Genomic DNA, 21,713 nt, shown 5'->3' with positions numbered 1-21,713 from the left:
GAACGCACAGCCTGCCTCACCCTCACACCCTCCAGGGAGGTGGAGACAGAGTCTAAGAGGACTGTGGGCTCTGACACACTGCGCCTCTGGGTTCTCTTTCTCCTGGGTGTTCTTCACTTATCTTCCCTTTTGTTCTCACAAGGGGCAGGCGTTATTATTTCTGTCCATCAGCTGGATTTGAAGCCAGGTGTCCGGCTCCAGAGTCTGTGCTATAAACCACGAGGTGACTCTTCCCCACAATCCCAGCTGCCTCAAAGTCAAGTCATGTTTTATCCAGGAGCAGTGCCTCCTTTCACCCAAAGCAATGATCTAATTAAAAACTGTCAGGGCTCAAATTTTTTTCCTTAACTTGGAATCATAGAAATATGTGTTTCGACGTTGGTAGACCAACCACTAGGAAGTCTCATCCCCATTTTTCTGATTGGGAGACTGAGGCCCAGAAGAGGAAATGCCTGGCCCAAAGTCTCATAGCTGGTTAGAGTCTGAGGCAGGACTTCCTACCTGAAGTCCAGGCTCTTGGGCAAAGCCTCTTAGCCCCTTTGAGGGGTCCACCAGCTACTGGTCACCCAGGATGTGGACTGAGAAATAACAGTATCAATGAGAGGGGCCTTCTCACAGCCTACTCTTGGTCCTCTCATACCAGGGATTTTCAAATATAATTTTAGCCTCAGAATCCTCCCCTTTCAATGAGACACTTGATAAGGAATCTCCACATACTTTAAACATAACAGTCTGATTCCAGCCTGGCGGGCTCAGGGGTGGAAGGCCTGTGGTTCTGTCTGCTGGGCCGCCCCACCCCTGGGGCTGTCCCTGGGGTTCTCATTCCTCCCCAAGGAAGCCCATGGCTCCTCAAAGCACACGCTGTAACTTCCAGCACCATTAACCAGTGTGTTTGTGTTCCCCATTCCCCCACCTTCTTGGATTCTAACACCCACCCCAAAACCAGTTAGATCTCAAGCCCAAGCAGGCAGCAAGGTTCGTTCTGGGCCAAATTGTGCACGTTCTTACACTATGACCCTGAGATGGCAAGGCGTGCTTATCAACCCCACCCCGGCCTCATGTGAGCCTCCGAACAGCGCTCCATTTAGCAGATGAGAATACGGAGACCCAGATGAGCTCCACACCCCACAGTCGGTAAGGAGTGGGCCTCGGCTTCTGCCTGTCCTAGTGAGCCTGGCCCTCCCCACCTCAGCTTGGCATCTTCTGCTTTGAAAGGTAACACGTTCTCATGGCTGGCAGGTAATCTGAATCCCTATGAACTTTTACAAACTAAATGTGCCCAGGGCCCCTCCCCAGATATTCTGAAACAGAAGCTGGGGCTGTGAGCCATTATCTCCCACCCTGATAATCCTGCTGTCACTCGGGCAAAGGACAGAGCAAAAGGGCCCAAGGTTACCCAGACGGCTGGCCAGCCTCCCTCCAGTGCTGGGCATGGAAGCAAAGGGGGCTTGATCCCAACCAGTAGCGGAACCGGGGTGAGACTTACTGTGTAGAGCTCGTTGGTGACCTTCAGTAGCTCCTCATGCATCTGCAGGCCAATCTCCTTGCTCTGTAACATGGAAGAACAAATGTCAAAGGGGCAGAAGGGTGCTGGCTGCACTGACCAACTTCCTTTTCAACTCAGAAAGAGCAGCAATGCTTGGGGTCATGTGAGAAGGGGTACAGAAATCCACATAAACCTCACTGACCCATATCTGAATTCTTCAACTCATCTCCATGAAACAAATCCACAGAGAGAGACACCTTACAACAGGAATTCCTGGACCATGTAAGCTGGGGAACTCTATATATCACCTCCCTACCTTGGTGATTCACAGGGACCTCATACTAAATATTCTGAGGAGCCCCACAGCCAGTCAACCTGTTCATCTTTCTGTAATCCTGGGTATCCTAACCTGATGTGGCCAGAATGTGTGTCCCTAGCTCAGCATTCCTTAACATCTCATGAGACTGGGCTTCCAAAGAACCCAGTTTAACAAATAATCATCTAGCCTTTCAATTCAGTGAACAGCTCAAGTAAATAGAGAGTCCACTGGAGCATGAGGCAGGGCGTATGGGTTCTAGCCTGGCTGCATCACTGTCTGGCCCCATGGCCTTGGAACTGAAGCTATTGAATCTATAAGATATATATATATATATGTATATATGGATATATACATATAAACTTTAAAAAGTTGCTTGAACAAAATGAGACAGGTTTTCTTATTGTAGAACTTTTCAGAGGCTTTCATCCCCTCATGTGCATGGACTTTCTAAGGCGTGGGGCATATAGGATGCACATGTAGTTGACCTCAACCCAAACCACAAGGTGACATATATATTTAATATATTGAGAGACACAAGTCAAAGAACAATGAACAGATAATTTCCAGGTCCTCTTCAGCCTGAAGAGTCAGGATTCTGTTATTTTGTGTATTATTATTGTTATTATTATTATTATTATTATTATTACAGTCAGCCAAGTGTTCTGCATCCAAGGATTCAACCAACTGTGAATTAAAAATATTTGGGGAAAAAAAACCTAGAGAGTTCCAAAAAGCAAAGCTTCGATTTGCCTTGTACTGCCAGCTATTTACACATAATTCTATTCACATAGAATTTATAACTATTAACATGGTATTTACATTGTACTAGGTATTATAAGTAATGTAGAGATGATTTAAAGTATATGATTTAGAGAATGTACATCTTTATATGCAGATACTATGCCATTCTATACAAAGATCTAGAGCATCTTTGGATTTTGGTATCCACCTTGTGGTGTGGGGGGGCGGGGCAGGGCACGGTGGTGTTCATGGTCCTGGAACCAAACTCCCCATATTGCTGGATGACTGCATTGTCATTATGATTTGAGGGGAGAGAAAACGCTCTCCCTGTTCGCCCAGGCCATCATGTGAGACTTCCATACTGACAAAGGTAGCTCTGCCCTTGACAGCAGAGCCCTCCTGTCCTTTCTCTCGACCCTCTCAGCCCCCTTGGCCCCCAGCACGGCCAGCCTTCCTCTAGTTCCTGCACAGATCAGAGCCCTAGACTCTGGGGTCGCTAGGAAGGTTTAGCACCAGACATCATGCCTTCCTGGGCTCTGCTTCAGGCCCATCTCATTCCCCTCAGCTTCTAGGCCTGGCAGGGCCAAGAATCACCTCTCTGAAGGCAGCCCTTACAGGTGTCAGATTTCCTAACAGACAACAAGAGCTCTGGGGCAATTCCAGAGATCTGTTTAGACCTCCCTCCAGCTCTGCTGACTAAAGCAAGCGGACCCAGTGCAGAAGCTCAGGACTATCTCAGCAGAATTTTCTGTGTAGAGCTCCCAGGGAACCTTCTGTCACATCATGGGCATCTACAGGGGTACCCAACAAGCCGTTCCCATCTCCTTCCACTCTCCCTGAGTCTCAACAGCTGCCTCTGTTTCCCCTGCAGCCCCTCCCCCTGACGTTTGCTTCAGACTCTCTGACACCCCTCAGTGACCTCCTCTTGGTCTGGCCAATGTCTCAGACACTCAAGACTATGTTTCTTATGTACTTATTTTTATGATATAACTTTTTTGCTAGGTAACAAGTGCACACGGTTAAAGAAACTCTTAACAGCCAGCAAAGTAAAAAGTGAAAAGTAGGTCTCCTGAGTTCCCAGAAGCACCTACTATTAAAGTTTTCTTCTGATGCCTTCTAGAAACAGAATATGAATATACACACATAGAGCTGGATAGCATATGTTCTTTTTTTAATATAAATGAAAGTAATCCACACAAGCCTTTGCATCTTGCTTTTTTCCACCAAACAATATATCTGACAGATTTTTTTTTTCCTGGACAGGCCATGTAGCTCTTGCATTCTCCTTTTCTATTAATAATAGCTGCTTGGGGTTCCATACACCAGATATGTCATAACTAATTAACCAGCAGGTTGTTTTGAGTCTCTTAATATTCCAAACAAGGATGTGGTGAACATCTCTGTCCTCTGTCACTGTGCACATGGGCAGGGACCCTTGCCAGATGAATTTCTAGAAGCAGCTCTATTGGGAAGAGTCTGGCCTTCTCAGCTCTGCCCCAGCCAGCTTCCCGCGCACTGCTGACTTCAGCTCCCACTTCTCGGTGATTGGCAGCCATGTCATCACCTCCACGGCCCTCTCCTGGGCTCTGTCTGCACAACCCCAAAGACCCTATCTTCAGCTGTTGCAAAACAGTATCATTTGGATGACCCCCTCATCACATCAAATTCAAATTATCCAAAAGAAAATGTGTGACGTTTCCTCCATCTCCTCAGGTTCAGTCAATGGGATAATATCTTCCTAGACACGGCGACTGGAAATTTGGAGCTATCTTTGACACTTTTAAAAAATTCCTCCATCCTCAATCCAACTTGTCACTGCATCCTACCGTCAAACTGCCTGGTACTTTGTTCTCTGCAGCAGACAATGCCGGCTCCCTCCCCAGCATTCATTCTTGCCTTTCCTGCTTCCTAACAGAGCCATGAATTTGGCCCTGTGTTCATCTCTCCAACCAAGTTCTTTCAAGGACATAGCCAACCCCATCCCGACTCAAGATGGTGCATTCTGTATGTGTTGTTAGTCCAGGGGTGAGTATGTGACAACTGCATGGAAGAGGACTGAAAAGGTTGAGGGGAAGGTTTCGGCTCTTCTACTGAGTGGTAGCAAAAATGCCTGGAGCCTCAGTGGCTATCAGCAGACCTCTTAGGACCAAGAGAGGAAGCAGCTTTGGGTGGCAGAATGAAAACCTAAATCCTAATGACCTCCCAAGAAACTAGTTAAACTGAACCCACAGGCTGTCTCTGGCAGAATTTCTACTTTTGTGGCTTTACTAGTTACTTAAAAGCTGGATTTTTTGTCACACGCAGCCCAAAGCAACCTACATTTTCCATCACCAGTCCCAGAGCAGACAATGGCATCACTTCAGGGCCCAGATTCCTAAAGCTGCCCCTCAACAAAGTCCTGACTCTAGTCCCCGATTCCTCATGGCCATCCCAGTGTCATTTCCTAGAAAAGTACCTTACTGTGCTCCTCCAAAGTTGCCTCAATGCCTACAGGATCAAGACCCAGCTCTTTAGCTTGACTTTAAAGGCTCTACGTGACTGGCACAGGGTGGTATGCTTGTATGCTAAGTCGCTTCGGCTGTGTCTGACTCTGCGACCCCGTGGATCACAGCCCGCCAGGCTCCTCTGTTCATGGGATTTCCCAGACAAGAACACTGGATTGGGTTGCCATGACCTACTCCAAGGGATCTTCCCGACCCAGGGATCAAACTTGCATCTCCTGCACCGGCAGACAGGTCCTTTACCATTAATGCCACCTGGGAAGCCTAGTTACTAGGTGGAGAGGGCTCAGATTCAGGGCCAGAGTGATGGGGATTGGAGACAGGACGTTAGAAACCATTTAACCTCTCAGCACCTCTGCTTCCTCGCCTGTAAAAGGAGTGCCTGTTACTGCTCTTCTTTGCGCTTACAATGGGAAGTATAATGATCTTGCTTGTCTACTTGTTTATGCATTTGTCACTTGTATTCCCCATTTGAAGGTAAACCCCATGGGGTCAAACAGACTTTCTCTCTGATGGTAGGTGCTCAGATCCCCTTGTCACTGGGACCGCAGGCAGCAGATAGCCCCCAGCTGAGAGCATGCTTTAGTGGTGACATCAGAGGGCATGGTGACATCAGAAGGCATGGTGACAAACCTTCCAAAGATTGATGCCTCATCCAAAGATATGGGGCGTAGAAACCAGTCTCTCCTGTCTCAACCTGGACAGCTTTAAAGGGTCGTTCTATCTTTAGAACTCCTTGTAGGGCCAGCTAAGACCTTGAGTAAGACTGCCTGCATCACAGCTTGACTTCACTCTGCTCCCTCCTCCACCCTCCCTAGGGGTGGATCCCAAGTATCTCCCTAATCATTCTGCTGTTAAATTTAGGCCTCAGAGTCAGTTTCCCGGTACCCAGCTTGCACTGTCTCACTTTCCCACTCTTCCTGCGATGCCACAGAGCCTGTCACCCAGTGGGTGCTCATTAAATACACTTGCTGAATGAACCTATGAATGAATGTAGTGACAATTCCTCTAAGCCTTAGTCTCCTTATGCATAAACATGGAATGATGCCATGGGTGTCATGAAGTCCTTGTGAGGCTGGAAAGAGATGATGCATATGGCAGCACTGGTATCATACCAGACACAGGTGAAGAGCTCGGGAAATCACGTTACAGACTGAATCAATACCCACTGGATGCCAGGGGCAATGTGAAGAGGTTGCCCAGGAAAGGGAATTCAAAACTGAATTTTTTATCAACTGTTCCAAGTTTGGTGGAATCAAGGATCAAGAACCAAAATGGCATGATGTGGAAAAGGCTGCAAAAGAGTGAAAGAGGTGATATGGGATGAGGGGATAAAGAGCCTGGAGGGACCACCTCACCTTGCGTGGGCGGCCAGAAATGGCATTCTAGGCAAGGGCCACAGCCTGAGCAAAGGCATGCTCCCCAGGAACAGGGGAAAGTATGGTTTGCAAAGACAGAAGCATAACAACAGAAGAACTGAAGACATGCTTGACATGGAGGCTGGGCCAGATCACAGAGGCTGACAAAGTGGATCTGGGAGCCTCTGCAGGTTTGTGAGCAGGAGCGTCTGATAAGCAGTCTGTGATCCTTCAAGAAGATGAAGCTCTGGGTAGATGGAGGGTGGGCTGGATGGAGGCAGCAAGTTTCCACAGGGAAACTGCCAGAGTCTCTGCTCTCTCCCCATCAGCACCAGCCTGGGTGGGACTGGCCACAGTGAGTGCTCAGCCAACAGTCACTGAACTGTGAAGGACTAAAGGCATTTTATTTTTTATGGTTGGGTTTTGTTGGGAAAGGAAATAGTCTCAACTACCGCTCCAGAAACTACTGAATGAGGAACCCAAACCAAACATTCCATCATGAACAGGAGGCCAAAACCCTGATCATCCCCAGCAAACATCACACCCAGCCCTTGGGGACCCCAGGGGCAGTGTATTCACACTCTCTGTCCACATTTTTTGCATGACTTTCATGCCTATAGAGGCTGGGGTGGTGGGTTGCTTCCTTCATGCACAGGAAGTATGCAGACTGTAAAATATGATTATATTGTGCCAAGGCGGGTTCAACCACAGCAGCCCAGGTTCCTTGGGGTTGGAAGGACAGAGCCCTGTCTCTTTGACCCCAACGTCTGTAAAATCAGGTGGCAAGTGGCCCCGGCCCTGCCTCCTTTTTTGCCCATGGCTAAGGACAGTTAAACTTCCCTTAGGACCAGATAACTCTGAAGGGGGTTGGGGAGCTGTCCTGGGCTTAATTATAAGATGCTTAGAAGCTTTCCTGGCCTCTAATCTCTAGATGCCATAAGCACCCTCTACCCCAATCCCAAGATACAGCAACAGAAATTATCTCCAGACATTGTCAAACGTTCCCTGGGGGACAAAATCACCCTGGGTGGAACCCGCTGCCCAAGGGCTCCAAGTGGCAGCCTCTCTGGCCTACAGATGTGTTTTATTTGGCCATTCAGAGTGTTCAAAAAATCTGACTCTTCCCAGCATTTAAAAATAAAAAATTCTCCTTACATGTCCAGATTTTCAGCTTCTCTTGCAAAACTAAAAGATCCAGAGAGTCTGAGCTCCCCAAATTGGAGAACGGGGGACCCTCTGGATGGGTCGTGCTCTCCGGTTGGCCACAGCATCTCCATTCATTTGCCCATTTGAGTTTATGACCCAGAAACCAGTGGGGTCTCCCTGGGGTGGCTGTCTGTATCCTCCTCGTGCTCATCCAGACAGCCATCCCAGAGCTGCCAAATCTGAACCTGTGAGAGGATCTTTACACAAGCACCCTTCTCATGGCCCCAACTCTGAGAGCTGCTGAAGAGTCTGCTTCCTGAGAATGAACCTCCTGACCCCCCTGTGGACCCCGACACCACTGCCTTTGTAGAATCCCACACCCCTGAACCCATCTTCCTGCTTACTCTACTGTTTCCTGGAGCTCTGTGGCCAGGTCCTCACCTGGCTTCAGTTTGATTTACGCAAGCATTTGTTGAATGGCCTACTAGACACCAGCCTCTACGCGGCACTAAAGACTGAAAGCTGAGTGAGACTTGGCTCCCGTTCCATCAGCCACAGCCAGCATTTCTGGAGTACATTACATCGGTAAACACCGTCCAAAGTCACCTCCATATGTTATCTAATGGAAACCTTTAAGGCAGGTACTATTATACCTACGTGGCAGATGAGGGCTGGCGGCTCAAATGAGTTAAGCAACTTGCCCCAGGCTATACAGCTAGGAAGGGGCAGAGCCAGACTCAGGTTTTGGTTGGTCTAACCCCAAAGCTGGCACTCGTAAGGACTTTCTGTGGCCTGTTTCCCCAGCACCTAGATGAGAGGCGGGCACACAGGTGAAGAGAAGCCACAGCAGTGCTGTCATAGAGATGAGTCCAGGCTAGAAGTCCAGGCTGCAAAGGAAGGCACGCCCTCTGGACTCCACCTGCCCATCATGTGCACATTCTCACCACTTGTGCAAAAATCTGCATCCCTGGTCCTTGCCCTCACTTGCAGGCAGCTCAAGTTCTCCTTGGCTTGGTACTCCTTGGCCCACCTGCCCTGTTAGGGCTAAGTCAGCCATGCTGATCATCTCTGGCTTCTTCTTCCTCCTTGCTCTGATAACAAAAGATGAGACATGGGTGGGACTGACTGCCGCTTGCCTTGTCATGCCAGATGGTCCATCCGGCATGGGACCTGGGCTGACCAGGTGCTTCTGGCGCCTTGTGTCTGGTGACTGGGTCAGAGATGGAAACATATTTCAGGCTGAGTTGTTGAAAATCTTCCCTGAAGTTTTCTAAGAACCATATTCTCAGATCCTCTCTCCTCTGGGGTTGCTAAGCTAGGACATCAGGGGTCTTGGGCTGCCCAACACAAGGCTGGTTGGGGTCTTGACAACAGTATTTGTGTCCTGATCTCGTGATGCTTAGATAAGATCTACCTGTGGACTTTTCCAGCTTATAGAATCTCGTGAATTTCCACCTTGGCTCATGTGAAAGTATACTGATGCATTCTGTGCTTATTTTAGCATAAAGACACCAAAATGACCATGGGGAGAGAGTTTTCTGAAAACCCTCTACCAAACACCAGTTTTCAAACAGTTTCTGCAAAAGAACCACTTTCCAACCAAGTAGAGAGCGTGTAAGCCCCTTAGAGGCTGGGACTCTGGCTTCCCAGAGTGCTGATAACAAAGACTGGCGTAGAAAAGGAGCTCCATAACACCTGTGCATGAACTAAGCAGAACACAGAAGCAGAAGTACACTGACAGGAAAAGGAGGCCACCTTTCACTCTCACTTTACTGCAAAAAAAAAAAAAAAAAAACCCACATACATTCACATCAAGATGGCACCAGCTGACAAACATTTTTTGACACAATGGTTCTGGAGTGAAATCAATGTTTTCACCAAAAAAGTCCTGCCATGGATGACTGGATTTGGTTTTCAACGCAGAGCTAATCTCACTTTTAAGAGGAAACCCTCAAAACTCTTACTACAGATCCTAAGATTCATGAATTCTATTTGAAAAGTCCTCTTCAAGGGTACGTCTCTGTCTCTCTCAAGCTGACTCAAATGTGGAGCTGGTCACTCTGAACATTTAGAAAACATTAAAATGCTGAGTTTTAATCACAGGACTCCCTCTCACTTCTTCAGAGGACACCGTTCAAAAAAACGCTTTAGGAAACTGCAAGGCAGGGACTAAGGTGGAGCCGTCCTCAACTCCAGCCATCTCATCAGGAGCTGAGTCAGCAACATCTGTCTCCCTTTTGTCTTTGCTTGATGTTCTCATGTCCGGTTTTCCCCCTTTGGGAACATTCCACGGCTTCCCTAGTTCTGGGGTTCCAAACAAACAATGGGAAACCAATACACAAACAAAACAAAGTAAAAACTAAAAACTCTGTCTCTTTTCATTCTAATCCACTGCTTTTCCACACTCCAGCTTGTTTTCTCATCAAATAACAAAACTGGAGACCCACAGATGTTCCCTATTTAAATAAATGATATATGTGAGCACTGGCCATCTCCCAGAGAGACTGTGTTTTCATTTCTAAAGCAAAGGCTTTAAGGGTGTGTCTCGGAGGGATGGAGCGTTTCCAAGTCTGTCCTGGAAGGCTGGCTCATCCCTGAACACGGCCGCTTGGACAGCTGACTGGCTGATTTCTCCGAGCGGTGTCCTAGCTTGCTGGTAACTCAGCAGCCAGCGCTCTGGCACGTCCCCACTCCTTGTCTCCCAACGTCCTCCTCAGCCTACACTCTGCCCACCTTCTACCTGAACCTCTGTTATCTTTCCCCATCCCCCCACCTTCTTCCTTTCCCTGCTCCTCAACATCTCTCTTCTTTCCTCCCTTTTCCAGACTGATTTCTGACTCCTGTGGCTGCAACTCTAAATGTTGTCACCGACTTGTTTTCACAAGAAGCTGGAACATCGGGCTGGGAGGTCGGGCTTCAAGGAAACAGGAGGGCCCTGCACCCATTCATCAAATGCCCTGGACAGAGGTGGGCCCCACTGGTACCTCCCCAGGAGCCCCGTGACGGGCCAAGGCAATAAGTCTGGCTTTATGTCTGTCTAACCCCCTAATTACTCCCACCATCTCTCTGGGACCCTGTTTGTGCGAAAGCCTTCATTTTCAGAAATGCCTAAAGTAACAGGTCTGAAGAAGCCCAAGGATACCTTGGAATGGCATGACCAAGTGACCTGATGTGGTCAAGACAGGAATTTCTGAATCGTTCCTAATAATACTAAATATTATTAATAACAAGTTATCATCGTTAGTAACAAGGCTTAGTACTATTAGTACCAGCACTATAATACTTATCATTAAGGATAATAACAACAATAATAGCTATTGTTTCTTTGATCTCTTAGCATGTACCAGGCCCTATGATAACTGCGTTACAGACAATACCTCACATAAGCCTAATATGAGAAATTTATGGGATATAACCCCTATTATAACCCCACTTTAAAGATTAGGACACAGAGCCTCAGGGAGGGTGAGGAATTTGCTCAAGATCACAGAGGTAGTAAACGTGATTCTCTCTCAACCATTCCACTCTGTTGCTTCCACTCTGCTGTTGGGAGAACTATGACTCTACATGCCTTGAGAATTTTTTCCCCAAATATTCCAAAATAATTATAAAACACACATATTCCTCTGCCTTACTGTAAAAAGCATGCTGCTATTTAAGAGGCTCTCCTTTAAGTCACTGTCAGTATGGACAGCACCGTTTAGTAGAATCTCCTGTTTTCCATGACCGAGGCCTGGCCCCAACCACTGGCTTCCCGGCCAAGGCAGGAGGACAGGGCATGGACCACTGGGCTGAGTCTCTGTGAAAACAGAACACACTCAGGAATAGTCTTTCCTGACTATGTCTCAGACTTTCTTTCTTTTTTTTTTGCAAGGGTGAAGGGACATGAATCTCTCACAGATAAGCATCAAAAGGCTCAGGGGATGGTTGAGGGTCTCTGTGTCTTAAGGAGTGTGACAAACCTGTCTTTCTGAAAAACCCATAGCTACAAAAACCAGAAACCCCTCAGTCTTGAGCTGTTTTCTCCCCCTCTACTTTCTCTTCAAGGCGGATATGGATGTTGTCAGGATTATCTGTTGCATTTAAAACATTACTGATCATTTATTCCTGCTGAATCACTGACCTGAGACGTCTCCCCAACCTCCTTGTCATTTTTTAATCTGATCTTCTACTTTATTTGCATTGTTTGTGTAGAGGATGTAATAGAGGATTGCATTAGCATTTCAAAAATGTCTGTACCCATGTATCCACCCATCAATCCACCACCTTCCCACCCATCCACTCATCCATCCATTCACCCATCCACCCATCTATCCTCCCATCCATATCAGCCTCCCTGATCCAGGCCCCTGTTCCCTTCCACCACTAACTTGTGCATTAGTGTATATGGGTACCAACTGAGTCCAAAAGCCATCAAATACACCAAATCAGTCATCCTTAAACTCGGCTCTGACCACATCACCCCCTTCAAGAACCTATCTTAGGTCCTACTTAGAAGTGGAACTGCTGGGATACGGGCTATGTACCTCTTCCTTCTCTGTCACTGGACACTCCCACTCTTCTCCAAAGGGGCGAGTCCAATTTACATGCTTATTAGGAGGACACAAGTGGCTCTGCTGCTTCACATTCTTGCCAGCCCTTGGACTGCTTGACCAATCTAAGAGGAGTCAAACTGTGTTTCATTTTGTTTTATTTTACCTTCTCCTGATTACCAGTAAGTATGAGCATCTTTTCTTATACTTTTAACCATTTAAATTTCCTTTTCTGTGACTCACTCATTTATATCTTTAACCCATGTTCTTACTGGGTTGTTTGCCCTTTTCTGATTTTTTTTGGTAGGAGCTGATTATTATATATTTATATATATAATATATATACTATATATAATTTTATATTATAAATATATTTATATTTTGTTAATTATATGCATGCTAAATATCTTTTCCTTTCCTGGTCTGTATCTTCTCTGTATTTATTTCTTGCAGTTGTTATTGTATAGAACATTTAAATAAAATTTATATAATGAAATCTATCATTATTTTCCTTTATGGTGTATGCTTCTTTTGTTTTGTGTTTTATGTTTAAGCAACTTTTTCCTACCTCTAAGTTTTAAATAGAACCTTCTACTACATCTTCTTCCAAAAATTTTTAGTTTTATTTTTTACCTTTAGCACTTTAACCCATCTAGAATATATTTTTGTGAACTAAGGTGGAGGTCTAATTTTTTTCCATATGGAAAAAAAAGTGTGTGTGTGTTTAAACCAGTTCCTAAAAAATAACAAGAAATGGACAGGAAACCAGTGGAATCAGCCCCCTTTTCTAAACAGGCCACCCCCCGAGTCTGTAACGCACTACGGCCACGCTGTGCTCCCGTGTGGGGGCTTTGTTTCTGAGCACTGGTCTGGCCCACCTGTTAGCTGACCTAGCGCTGCTCCAGCACTACCCGTTGCACTCTCACATAAGAGAAAGTCTTGATATCTGATAAGGCAAATGCACCAACAAATACCAAAAAAATATAACCTACGGGCCTTATTTTCTTTTTATGGGGCAATCAAGTTAAAAATTTAAAGCAAGCAGAACGTTTCAAAGAAAATCTTTGAAAAAAATCGTTGGAACTAAAATATGAATAATTCTGAAAAATTTACGGGGCAAAGAAGAAACTGCAAAATGGAAATTATGAAATATTTATACCTGAATGACAATGAAAACATCACATCAAAATTTCTATGATGCAGATAATTTATAGCATGAATGGCATTAATTTTTAATCATTCTTGTGTTCTAATATATGCACTTTTAAACTACATTATCTAGTTGGCTATGACAGGCATACAGGAGCATTATTAATTTTTGTATACTGATCTTGTAATCAGCCATCTTGCTGAACTCTTTAACAGGAAGTACAGTATTTACTGGTGGTTTTTAGTAAATATTCTTTATCAGGCTAAGGAAGTTTCCATTTAGTCCTAATTTGCTAAGAATTAAGCGGTAAAAAGTTAGAAGCATGCTTTTTAAAAGTCAAGAATGTATTGAAGGGACTCTGAGGGTGGTCCAGTGGTTAAGAATCCGTCTTGCAATGCAGGAGACTCAGGCTTGATCCCTGGTCGGGGAACGAAGATCTCACGCGCTGCAGAGCAACCAAGCCCTCATGCCACAACTAGAGAGTCTGCGTGCCACAAAAGATGCGACAAAGATGCTTGCTGCAACAAAGATCCTGCATGCCGCAACTAAGACCCCATGAGCGCTAGGTCGCTTCAGTCCATGGGATTCTCCAGGCTATTTGAATACTGGAGTGGGCTGCCATTTCCTTCTCCAGGGGATCTTTCCACTAAGATCCGATACAGCCAAATAAGCAAATAAATATTTAAAAAGAAATGTATTCAACATCCTGTGATAAACCATAATGGAAAAGAATATGAAAAAGAATGCATATATATATATAAGATATATATAGTTGGTGTATGGCACAAAGCAAGACAATATTGTAAAGCAATTATCCTTCAGTTAAAAATAAATTTTTAAAAAAGAAGATATATATAGATATATGTATATGTGTAACTGACTTACTTTTCTGTATAGCAGTAATTAATACAACACTATATTAAAAAATAAATTAAAAAATTAAAATAAAAGTAAGAAGGCCATTTCTCTCCCATTTTCCTCTATTGTACCTATCGAGGTCTAAAAGGCAAGAGAAGGAAATAAGAGGTTATTTAAGTTAAAAAAAAAAGACAATAATTTAGAAGTAATCAGTGAATGATTTCCTGAACATATTTTATTTCTGACCCTTTGTTTAATCTATGTGCTCTGAATGTTTCTTTATCCCATCTCTGAACTTAATTCTCACTGCTTTTTTTCTCAAAGGATTATTATTTCCCAATAATCATCCTAATAGTAGTTAATATTTAATCACTACTTACTGTGTACCAGGTAGACATTTTTTTTCCAGGTAGACATTTTATACCATCACTTTTTAATCCTTACAATGACCCTAAGAAGGAAGTTTTTAATTAGCTCCATTTTGAAAATGTTGAAACTGTGAGGATTTAGGGATTAGGTTGAGTTCAAGCAGCTGGAAAGTGGCAGAACAGTCCGCACCCCTAACCACTGCACCACACTGCAAGGCTGGCCGACCTGCTCACGATACAGGACCAGACTTTTCTGCCAACGGACCTTTGCTTCGGTCTGGAATCCTCTAACTTTTCCCAAATCTACGCAGGTCTGCTGGGGACACAGTGAGGCGCCCCTCAGAACGCCTTCGGGATGGGGGAACATACTCCCTCAGCTGCGGGGAGTGCTGTCTGCAGACAGCCCACTGTCAGCCCTGTTTGGATCGGCCTCACAAATAGGCCTCTGCCCAAGGCCACGTCTCCCAGGAGCAACATGAAGGTAGAAAGGCCCAGCTTCCTCCCCACAAACCAGGACAAACCGGAAGGGCCACCCCAGCCTCAGAGCTCCCCAAGGAGTCATTTGAGGCCTTTGTTGTGACTGCACATTCCCTGAATCCTGCCTCTCTCCCTTTCTTCTGTGAGGGGGTGGACTCCAAGAATACTGTCTAACATATCCCTGCAGTGTAATCCCTGTCTCGGAGTCAGCTTCCCAGGAACCCAAGCTGGCATAAATCCTAAGCCTCACTTTGAGATTCACTACAAATGCTGCATCCCCTGCACAAAACCTTCCCCAAACTGCCCCCAGCCCAGATTAAAAGTCCTCCTTCTTCTGAATACTGGTATCACTCATACATGTCTGTCTTCACTTCCACTGTTCACTCCTTGAGGGAAGGCACTATATCTGACTCATTCTTCTGTCTCCTTTAATGCCTGCCTTTTGCATTCAGCGTGGGCTCTGGGATCAGACAAAGCTGGATTCGAATCCCTTCTTCACCTTTATTGGCATCAGTTTCCTCATCTGTAAAATGGAAGCAATGGCAGCATCTTCCTCTAACACTTTAAGAAGTGAAAGTTTAGTCCAGAGCCCAGCACACAGGAAGCACGGATTGTTTGCTATCTATGATGATTGAGTATCTATTGTGATGAGAGCACTAACGCATGTTTTCTGAGTGAGCTGGGAACTCCTGACAGCGACCAGGTCAGCAGGCTGCACTAGCAGGGCGGTGCTCACAACTCATCTCCCCGGGAGACAGTGGAGACAGCTGAAGGCTCCAAGCCCCTGGCAGTCTGCCCACTTCGCTCTCTGTCCGTGCAGGCCTCAGAGCTGGACCCTCCAGAATGCAAGCCCTCACTCTCTCCTGCAACCCAAAAATAAAAAAAAATTAAATAAATAAACTTGGCTTTGAGTCCAAGGCCATTGGTGCTTTTGATCTTGGTTACAAAGCAAGGCAATTATTAGATACAAAAGCCCTGATTTATTTATGAAATGCGACAGACATCTTCAAGGCGGGAATGAGAAAACTCACTCTAGACCAAGCCCTTATTGCCACACCGTGAATGGCTGCTTTCAAACACAGGGCCCCCAAATGCCCTCTCTTCTCTGCTAAGAGCCTTTCCTCATTAGGGCTTGCTTCAGAACACCACAGCTTCCAACAATCAAACTCACTCCAGGGCTGGGACAAGTAATTAAATTCTGCAGGCATCGCAGCAGAGGATAATGGATGGCTATTGTTAAGGAAGCTGAGGCTGGAAATGAAATGGGCTCCAATGCTCAACCTTAGAAATGGTTGAGGCGGAAAGAGAGAGCAAGAAGGACGCAGATGGACCCTCCCCTCTGGTACACCACAGTGGGGGGTGGAGTCAGGGCTGGACCCGGAGTAGGAAACCTGCATCGGGGACCAAACTATGCTCTTACTGGAAAACCAAGAGGTGGAACTAGGTCAATCATTCCCCATGTGTGATCCCCAGGTCAGCAGCAAAAGCAGCACCTGGGAACTCGTTAGAAATGCAGGTTCTCAGGCCTCACGCCCACCTGGTGCTTCAGAAGCTGTGGGCTTAGGGCTCAGCAATCCGCATTTAACAAGCCCTCCAGCTGGTTCTGATGCTAGACTTGAAGAATCACTAGTAGACCCTGTTTCAGTATGAGGCCAGAAACTCAACTGCACAAAGGACCAAGGAGCTATTAAAATAAAGGGGTTGGTGCTGTGCACCAGACAGAGTGGGGACTCTGGGACAGTGGAGTGAGCGTGCTCTGCCTCAAGGGCCAGCAGCTTCTCAGCTCTGGACAGCCACATGTGGATCTGGGACTGTCAGAGCTGGTTTTCAAGAGAAATACAAAATTCTGGTTTTTATGTGAAATTCCACAATTTTAAAATATTGGTTGAAGTTTTCTTAACAAAGTGAGGGCCAGCAGATTACACTTGAGAACCAAGTTCAGCTGGGGACCACCATTTTGCAGCCTCTGTTCCAAGATGCCTTGAACCCCCATTGTTGACATTCTGTCCACTGTGCTCCTGCCCTTGTCCTAACACTGAACTCCTAACCTCCTTTCCCCACTTGGGAGACTCCTATTCATCCTTCAACACCCAATTCAAGCATCACCTCCACTGCTGAACTCATTCTCAATTCTCTGTTTCACTTTCTATCTTCTCCACTATGGAAGTGGAAAGGAATTAGATGGGGCCAAAGAACTGACATGAAGAAGAAGGTAACACGGAGGAGGAAGCCATGGAGAGGTTATAAAACAGCCTTTTCCCACAGAGGAGGAAAGAGGAAACTCCTACAAAAGTGACCATCTTTGCTGTTTGAAAAATCACTTAAATAAGGACACTGATCCCATATGGCCAGAATCTAATAAAATGAAGTTTTAAAAGGGCAAATATAAAGAAACACAAGTACAGAATTCATAGGATAGATTTAAAAAACATTTGGTACAAAATCCCCAGGAGATTTGAGCTGAGAGTTCAGAGTGAGTCAACCATGTGATGAGACGATCATGAAAAAAGCAAGTGCCTTCATAGGTTTCATTATTAGAAATAAAGTGTCTAGACAGCCCTGCTCTCTTCCTAGCTGCTCGGAGCTTCCTGTAGAGTTCTGAGTGGTTCTGAGTCTTAATTTCTGTGGGTCAGAGAAGCCCTGAAGTCTGGACCCAAGAAGAGAGAAAATGCAAAGCCAAGTCACAAGGGGTCAACTGAAGGAACCTAGTGTGTTCACCCAGAGGCAGGATGGACCTGGGTATGTGGTCATGATTTCTGTCTTCAACACGGATAGGTTTCCATGTGGGTTGATGTAGGTGGCCCACAGGACCTGTGAGTGAAAACTCTGGAAGATTTTATGTCAACATTGGGAAGAATTTTCTATTGATCTCAGTTGTCCCTGAATGGAATACAAGATAATGAATGCCCCCTTTGCAGGGGCCAAGTAAGGGGAGATCTGGCAGAGAGAGAACAGCTCAGGAAGAAGATAATAAAAGGACTGGAAGAGAAGACCTAGAGGACGTCCATTGCTTTATTTTTCACCCCTCTTGTGAGGAAAAGCACTCAGTTTTTCCTGGGGAACCACCCTCAGCCATTCTCTGTCCTCTGCATCTGGGGGAATTGAGTGTACACCCGATTTCAGGAATGTGTTTCCCAGGCCTGGTGGGTCTGCATCGCATCTCGCCAGAACAGGCCCAGCTTCAGGAGCACTCATGCGACCCACACTGGGTCAGTCGGAACCTGGGAGACCCAATTCTGGGAGAAGGGACCTCTCACTTTCTGCTGGACTTGAAGCAGGTAGGATGTAAGCCTGGGGCTGTGGGGGCCCTGCTGTCATCACAGAGAGAGACTGACTATACATCAGCCTTTCTCCCACCCTTCTTGAAACAAAAAAAAAAAACAAAAGAACTGGAAAACAGAAAACACTGGAGCAGAGTTGCAGAGAGACTAAGTTCTGACAACATCCTTCGTGCCCTTGAAGCCCACATGCCTGAAGCCAGTCTTGGCTCGGAAGAGCAGATAAGCTCCCTTTCCTCCCTCAAGTTAGTGGAAATGGGTTTCTGTTGTTTGCAACCGTTAAGAGTCCTGATCACTATGGTGAACACTAAGATTTCATACAGTTCCACTCTGGTGGATCCACCTCTCACACTTAAAGCAATAGCCACCTGCGTGCACAAGTCCATTAGCCCAGAAGAAGCCGAGAATGGCTGTGGAATGGGAGCCGCTGCCTCCAGGCATAATACACTGCACTGCAGAAGGAGGAATGGAGAATCAGGAAAGGGTGAGTTATTGGGTCAAAGAGCATTCTGCACCACTGAGAAGCTGGCAGGTGGGGCTGCTGCCCCAGGCCCAGGCCCAGGCCCAGGCCCAGGCCTATGAGGGATGCCTGGCCTGGAAGCCACTCCGGCAGAGGCAATGCAGGAAGGTGACTCAGCAGATGGTAAAGGAATTCCATGCCCCCATGTGGCACTGTCTCCATCTCTACTTCCCACGTGAGAAAACTGAGTCACTGAAAGGCCTGCTCAGGGTCTCACCGCCAGTGAGAGGCAGTTCTGAGACAGATCCCAAAGCCCAGGGGTGGTGCCTCCTGCAGATGATGACAGCTGGCCCTTCTCGGGCTTTACCTTCTCATCTGTAAAATGGGCTGAGTGATGATCCCGTTCCCCAGTTTGACCAGGGACCAGCCTCTGCAGAGCTGTTCTCATGTAAAGATGCAGGCCTCGATGCTGAGATCATCCATAACTGAGAGGATACACGGGGCCACACTGCTAAATCAGCCTGTCAGGTTCATCCCCAGCTCTCTCCTGGCCCAGAGGGGCCGGGTCATTTCCTTTGTTCTACAGGCGCAGGCCTGGTAACAAGGCAGCCAGGAGCTCAGCTGTAGACATTTCTTCATTATTTTCCACCCTGTTAACCTCCATCACAAGTGAGGCTGCTGTCAGCCTAAATGAGAGCTGAAAAGATTTATCTCACTTGTCCAGGGCTCAGCTCAGGAAAAGACCCTCCATTTCCTAAAGGCCCTAATGACCTTTCTCTGTGAGTCCTTCTCACCCAGGAAAAAAGACGTGCTGGTGGTGGCTGCAGGCGGGGCCTGTGACGGGACCAAGTAGTCTGAATCACTTCTGTGTGGCTTTGCAAAGCGCTATGTGAATGTTTATTATTATTATACTGTATTTACCTTCCTAATTATGTTTGCTTATGCAAATATTAAAGTTAGATTACACTTCAAAGAAATAGAATAAAAACAATAGGATGGGAAAGACTAGAGATCTCTTCAAGAAACTTGCAGGATATCAAAGGAACATTTCACGCAAGGGTGGGCACAATAAAGGACAGAAACGGTAAAGACTTAACAGAAGCACATGAGATTAAGAAGAGATGTGAAGAATACACAGAAGAACTCTACAAAGAAGGTTTTGATGTCCCAGATAACCACAATGGTGTGGTCACTTAGGTAGAACTAGACATCCCGGAGGATGAAGTCAAGTGGATCTTAGGAAGCATCACTATAAACAAAACTAACAGAGCTGACAGAATTTCAGTAGAGCTATTTAAAATCCTAAAAGATGATTCTGTTAAAGTGCTGCACTCGATATGTCAGAAAATTGGGAAAACTCAGCAGTGGCCACAGGACTGGAAAAGGTCAGTTTTCATTCCAGTCCCAAAGAAGGGCAGTGCCAAAGAATGTTCAAACTACTGAACAACTGAGCTCATTTCACCTGCTAGTAAGCTTTGCTCAAAATCCTTCAAGCTAGGCTTCAGCAGTACGTGAACCGAGAACATTTAGATGTACAAGTTGGTTTTAGAAAAGGCAGAGGAGCCAGAGATCAAATTGCCAACATTTGCTGGATGATGGAGAAAGCAAGAAAATTCCAGAAAAATATCTATTCCTGCTTCATTGACTACACTAAAGCCTTTGACTGTGTGGATCACAACAAACTGTGGAAAATTCTTAAACAGATGGGACTACCAGACCATCTTACCTGCCTCCTGAGAAACCTATGTGCACGTCGAGAAGCAACAGTTAGAACCAAACATGCAATAAGGGACTGGTTCAAAATTGGGAAAGGAGTATGTCAAGACTGTATATTGTCACTTTGCTTATTTAACTTCTATGCAAAGTCCATCATGTGAAATGCCAGGCTGGATGAAGCTCAAGCTGGAATCAAGATTGCTGGGAGAAATATCAACAACCTCAGAGATGCAGATAACTCCACTCTAATGGCAGAACCTCAGAGATGCAGACAACTCCACTCTAATGGCAGAAAGCGAAGAAGAACTAAAGAACCTCTTGATGAAGGTGAAAGAGAAGAGTGAAAAAGCTGGCTTAAAATTCAACATTCAAAAAACTAAGATCATGGCAACTAGTCCCATCCCTTCATGGCAAATAGAAGGGGAAAAAGTAGAAGCAATGGCAGACTTTATTTTCTCAGACTCCAAAACTGCTGCAGATGGTAACTGCAGCCATGAAATTAAAAGACCCTTGCTCCTTGGAAAGTAAACTATGACAAACCTGGAGAGCATATTAAAAAGCAGAGACATTACTTTGCTGACAAAGGCCCATCTAGTCAAAGCTATGGTTTTTCCAGTAGTCATGTATGGATGTGAGAGCTGGACAATAAAAAAAAGCTGAATGCCAAAGAATTGATACTTCTGAACTGTGGTGTTGGAGAAGACTCTTGAGAATCCCTTGTACTACAAGGAGATCCAATCAGTCAATCCTAAAGGAAATCAATGCTGAATATTCACTGGAAGGACTGATGCTGATCCTGAAGCTCCAATACTTTGGCCACCTGATACGAAGAGCTGATTCATTGGAAAAGACCCTGTTGCTGGGAAAGATTGAAGGCAAAGAGAGAAGAGGGCGGCTGAGGATGAGATGGTCGGATAGCATCACCGACTTAATGGACATTAATTTGAACAAACTCCAGGAGATGGTGAAGAACAGGGAAGACTGGCATGCTGCAGTCCATGGGATCGCAAAGAGTCGGACACAACAACAACACTTCATAAACACAGCCCCAGGAAGAAATCAGAGCATACTGTGCAGCAGGAGGGAATTAGCTTGCAGTTACAATTTTGCCATAGAAGACATCCTCAAAGTGGACAATCCACATACAGACCAGGGAGAGATGACTGTATTTCAAACCAACTTGGCATCTTCCCTCTGTGTGTCTGGCAATCCCTGGTCACCTCTTCCCTAAAACTGGCACCAGGCAAGAACGGATGAGCTGTATCATTTTAATAGTAATAGTCTCCTACACGAGCATAATAACAGCCAGCTTCCTGAGCATTT

General features: G+C 45.8%; 1 protein-coding gene across 8 annotated transcripts in view; it reads right to left on the bottom strand.

Moving 5' to 3' along the window:
• Positions 1-21,713, bottom strand: part of SRGAP3 (SLIT-ROBO Rho GTPase activating protein 3) — a 245,807-nt gene that overhangs the window by 81,770 nt on the left and 142,324 nt on the right. For all 8 annotated transcript variants that reach the window (XM_043886248.1, XM_043886249.1, XM_043886250.1 and 5 more), the window contains exon 4: positions 1,487-1,549. In XM_043886248.1, coding sequence (XP_043742183.1) covers positions 1,487-1,549 — 63 coding nt within the window. The remainder of the gene's footprint in view (positions 1-1,486; positions 1,550-21,713) is intronic.

Source organism: Cervus elaphus, chromosome 24 (genome assembly GCF_910594005.1).
Source record: "Cervus elaphus chromosome 24, mCerEla1.1, whole genome shotgun sequence".
Taxonomy (NCBI): Eukaryota; Metazoa; Chordata; class Mammalia; order Artiodactyla; family Cervidae; genus Cervus; species Cervus elaphus.
Note: the sequence above shows the minus strand (reverse complement) of the source record. Positions and strands in the feature narration are given on the sequence as shown.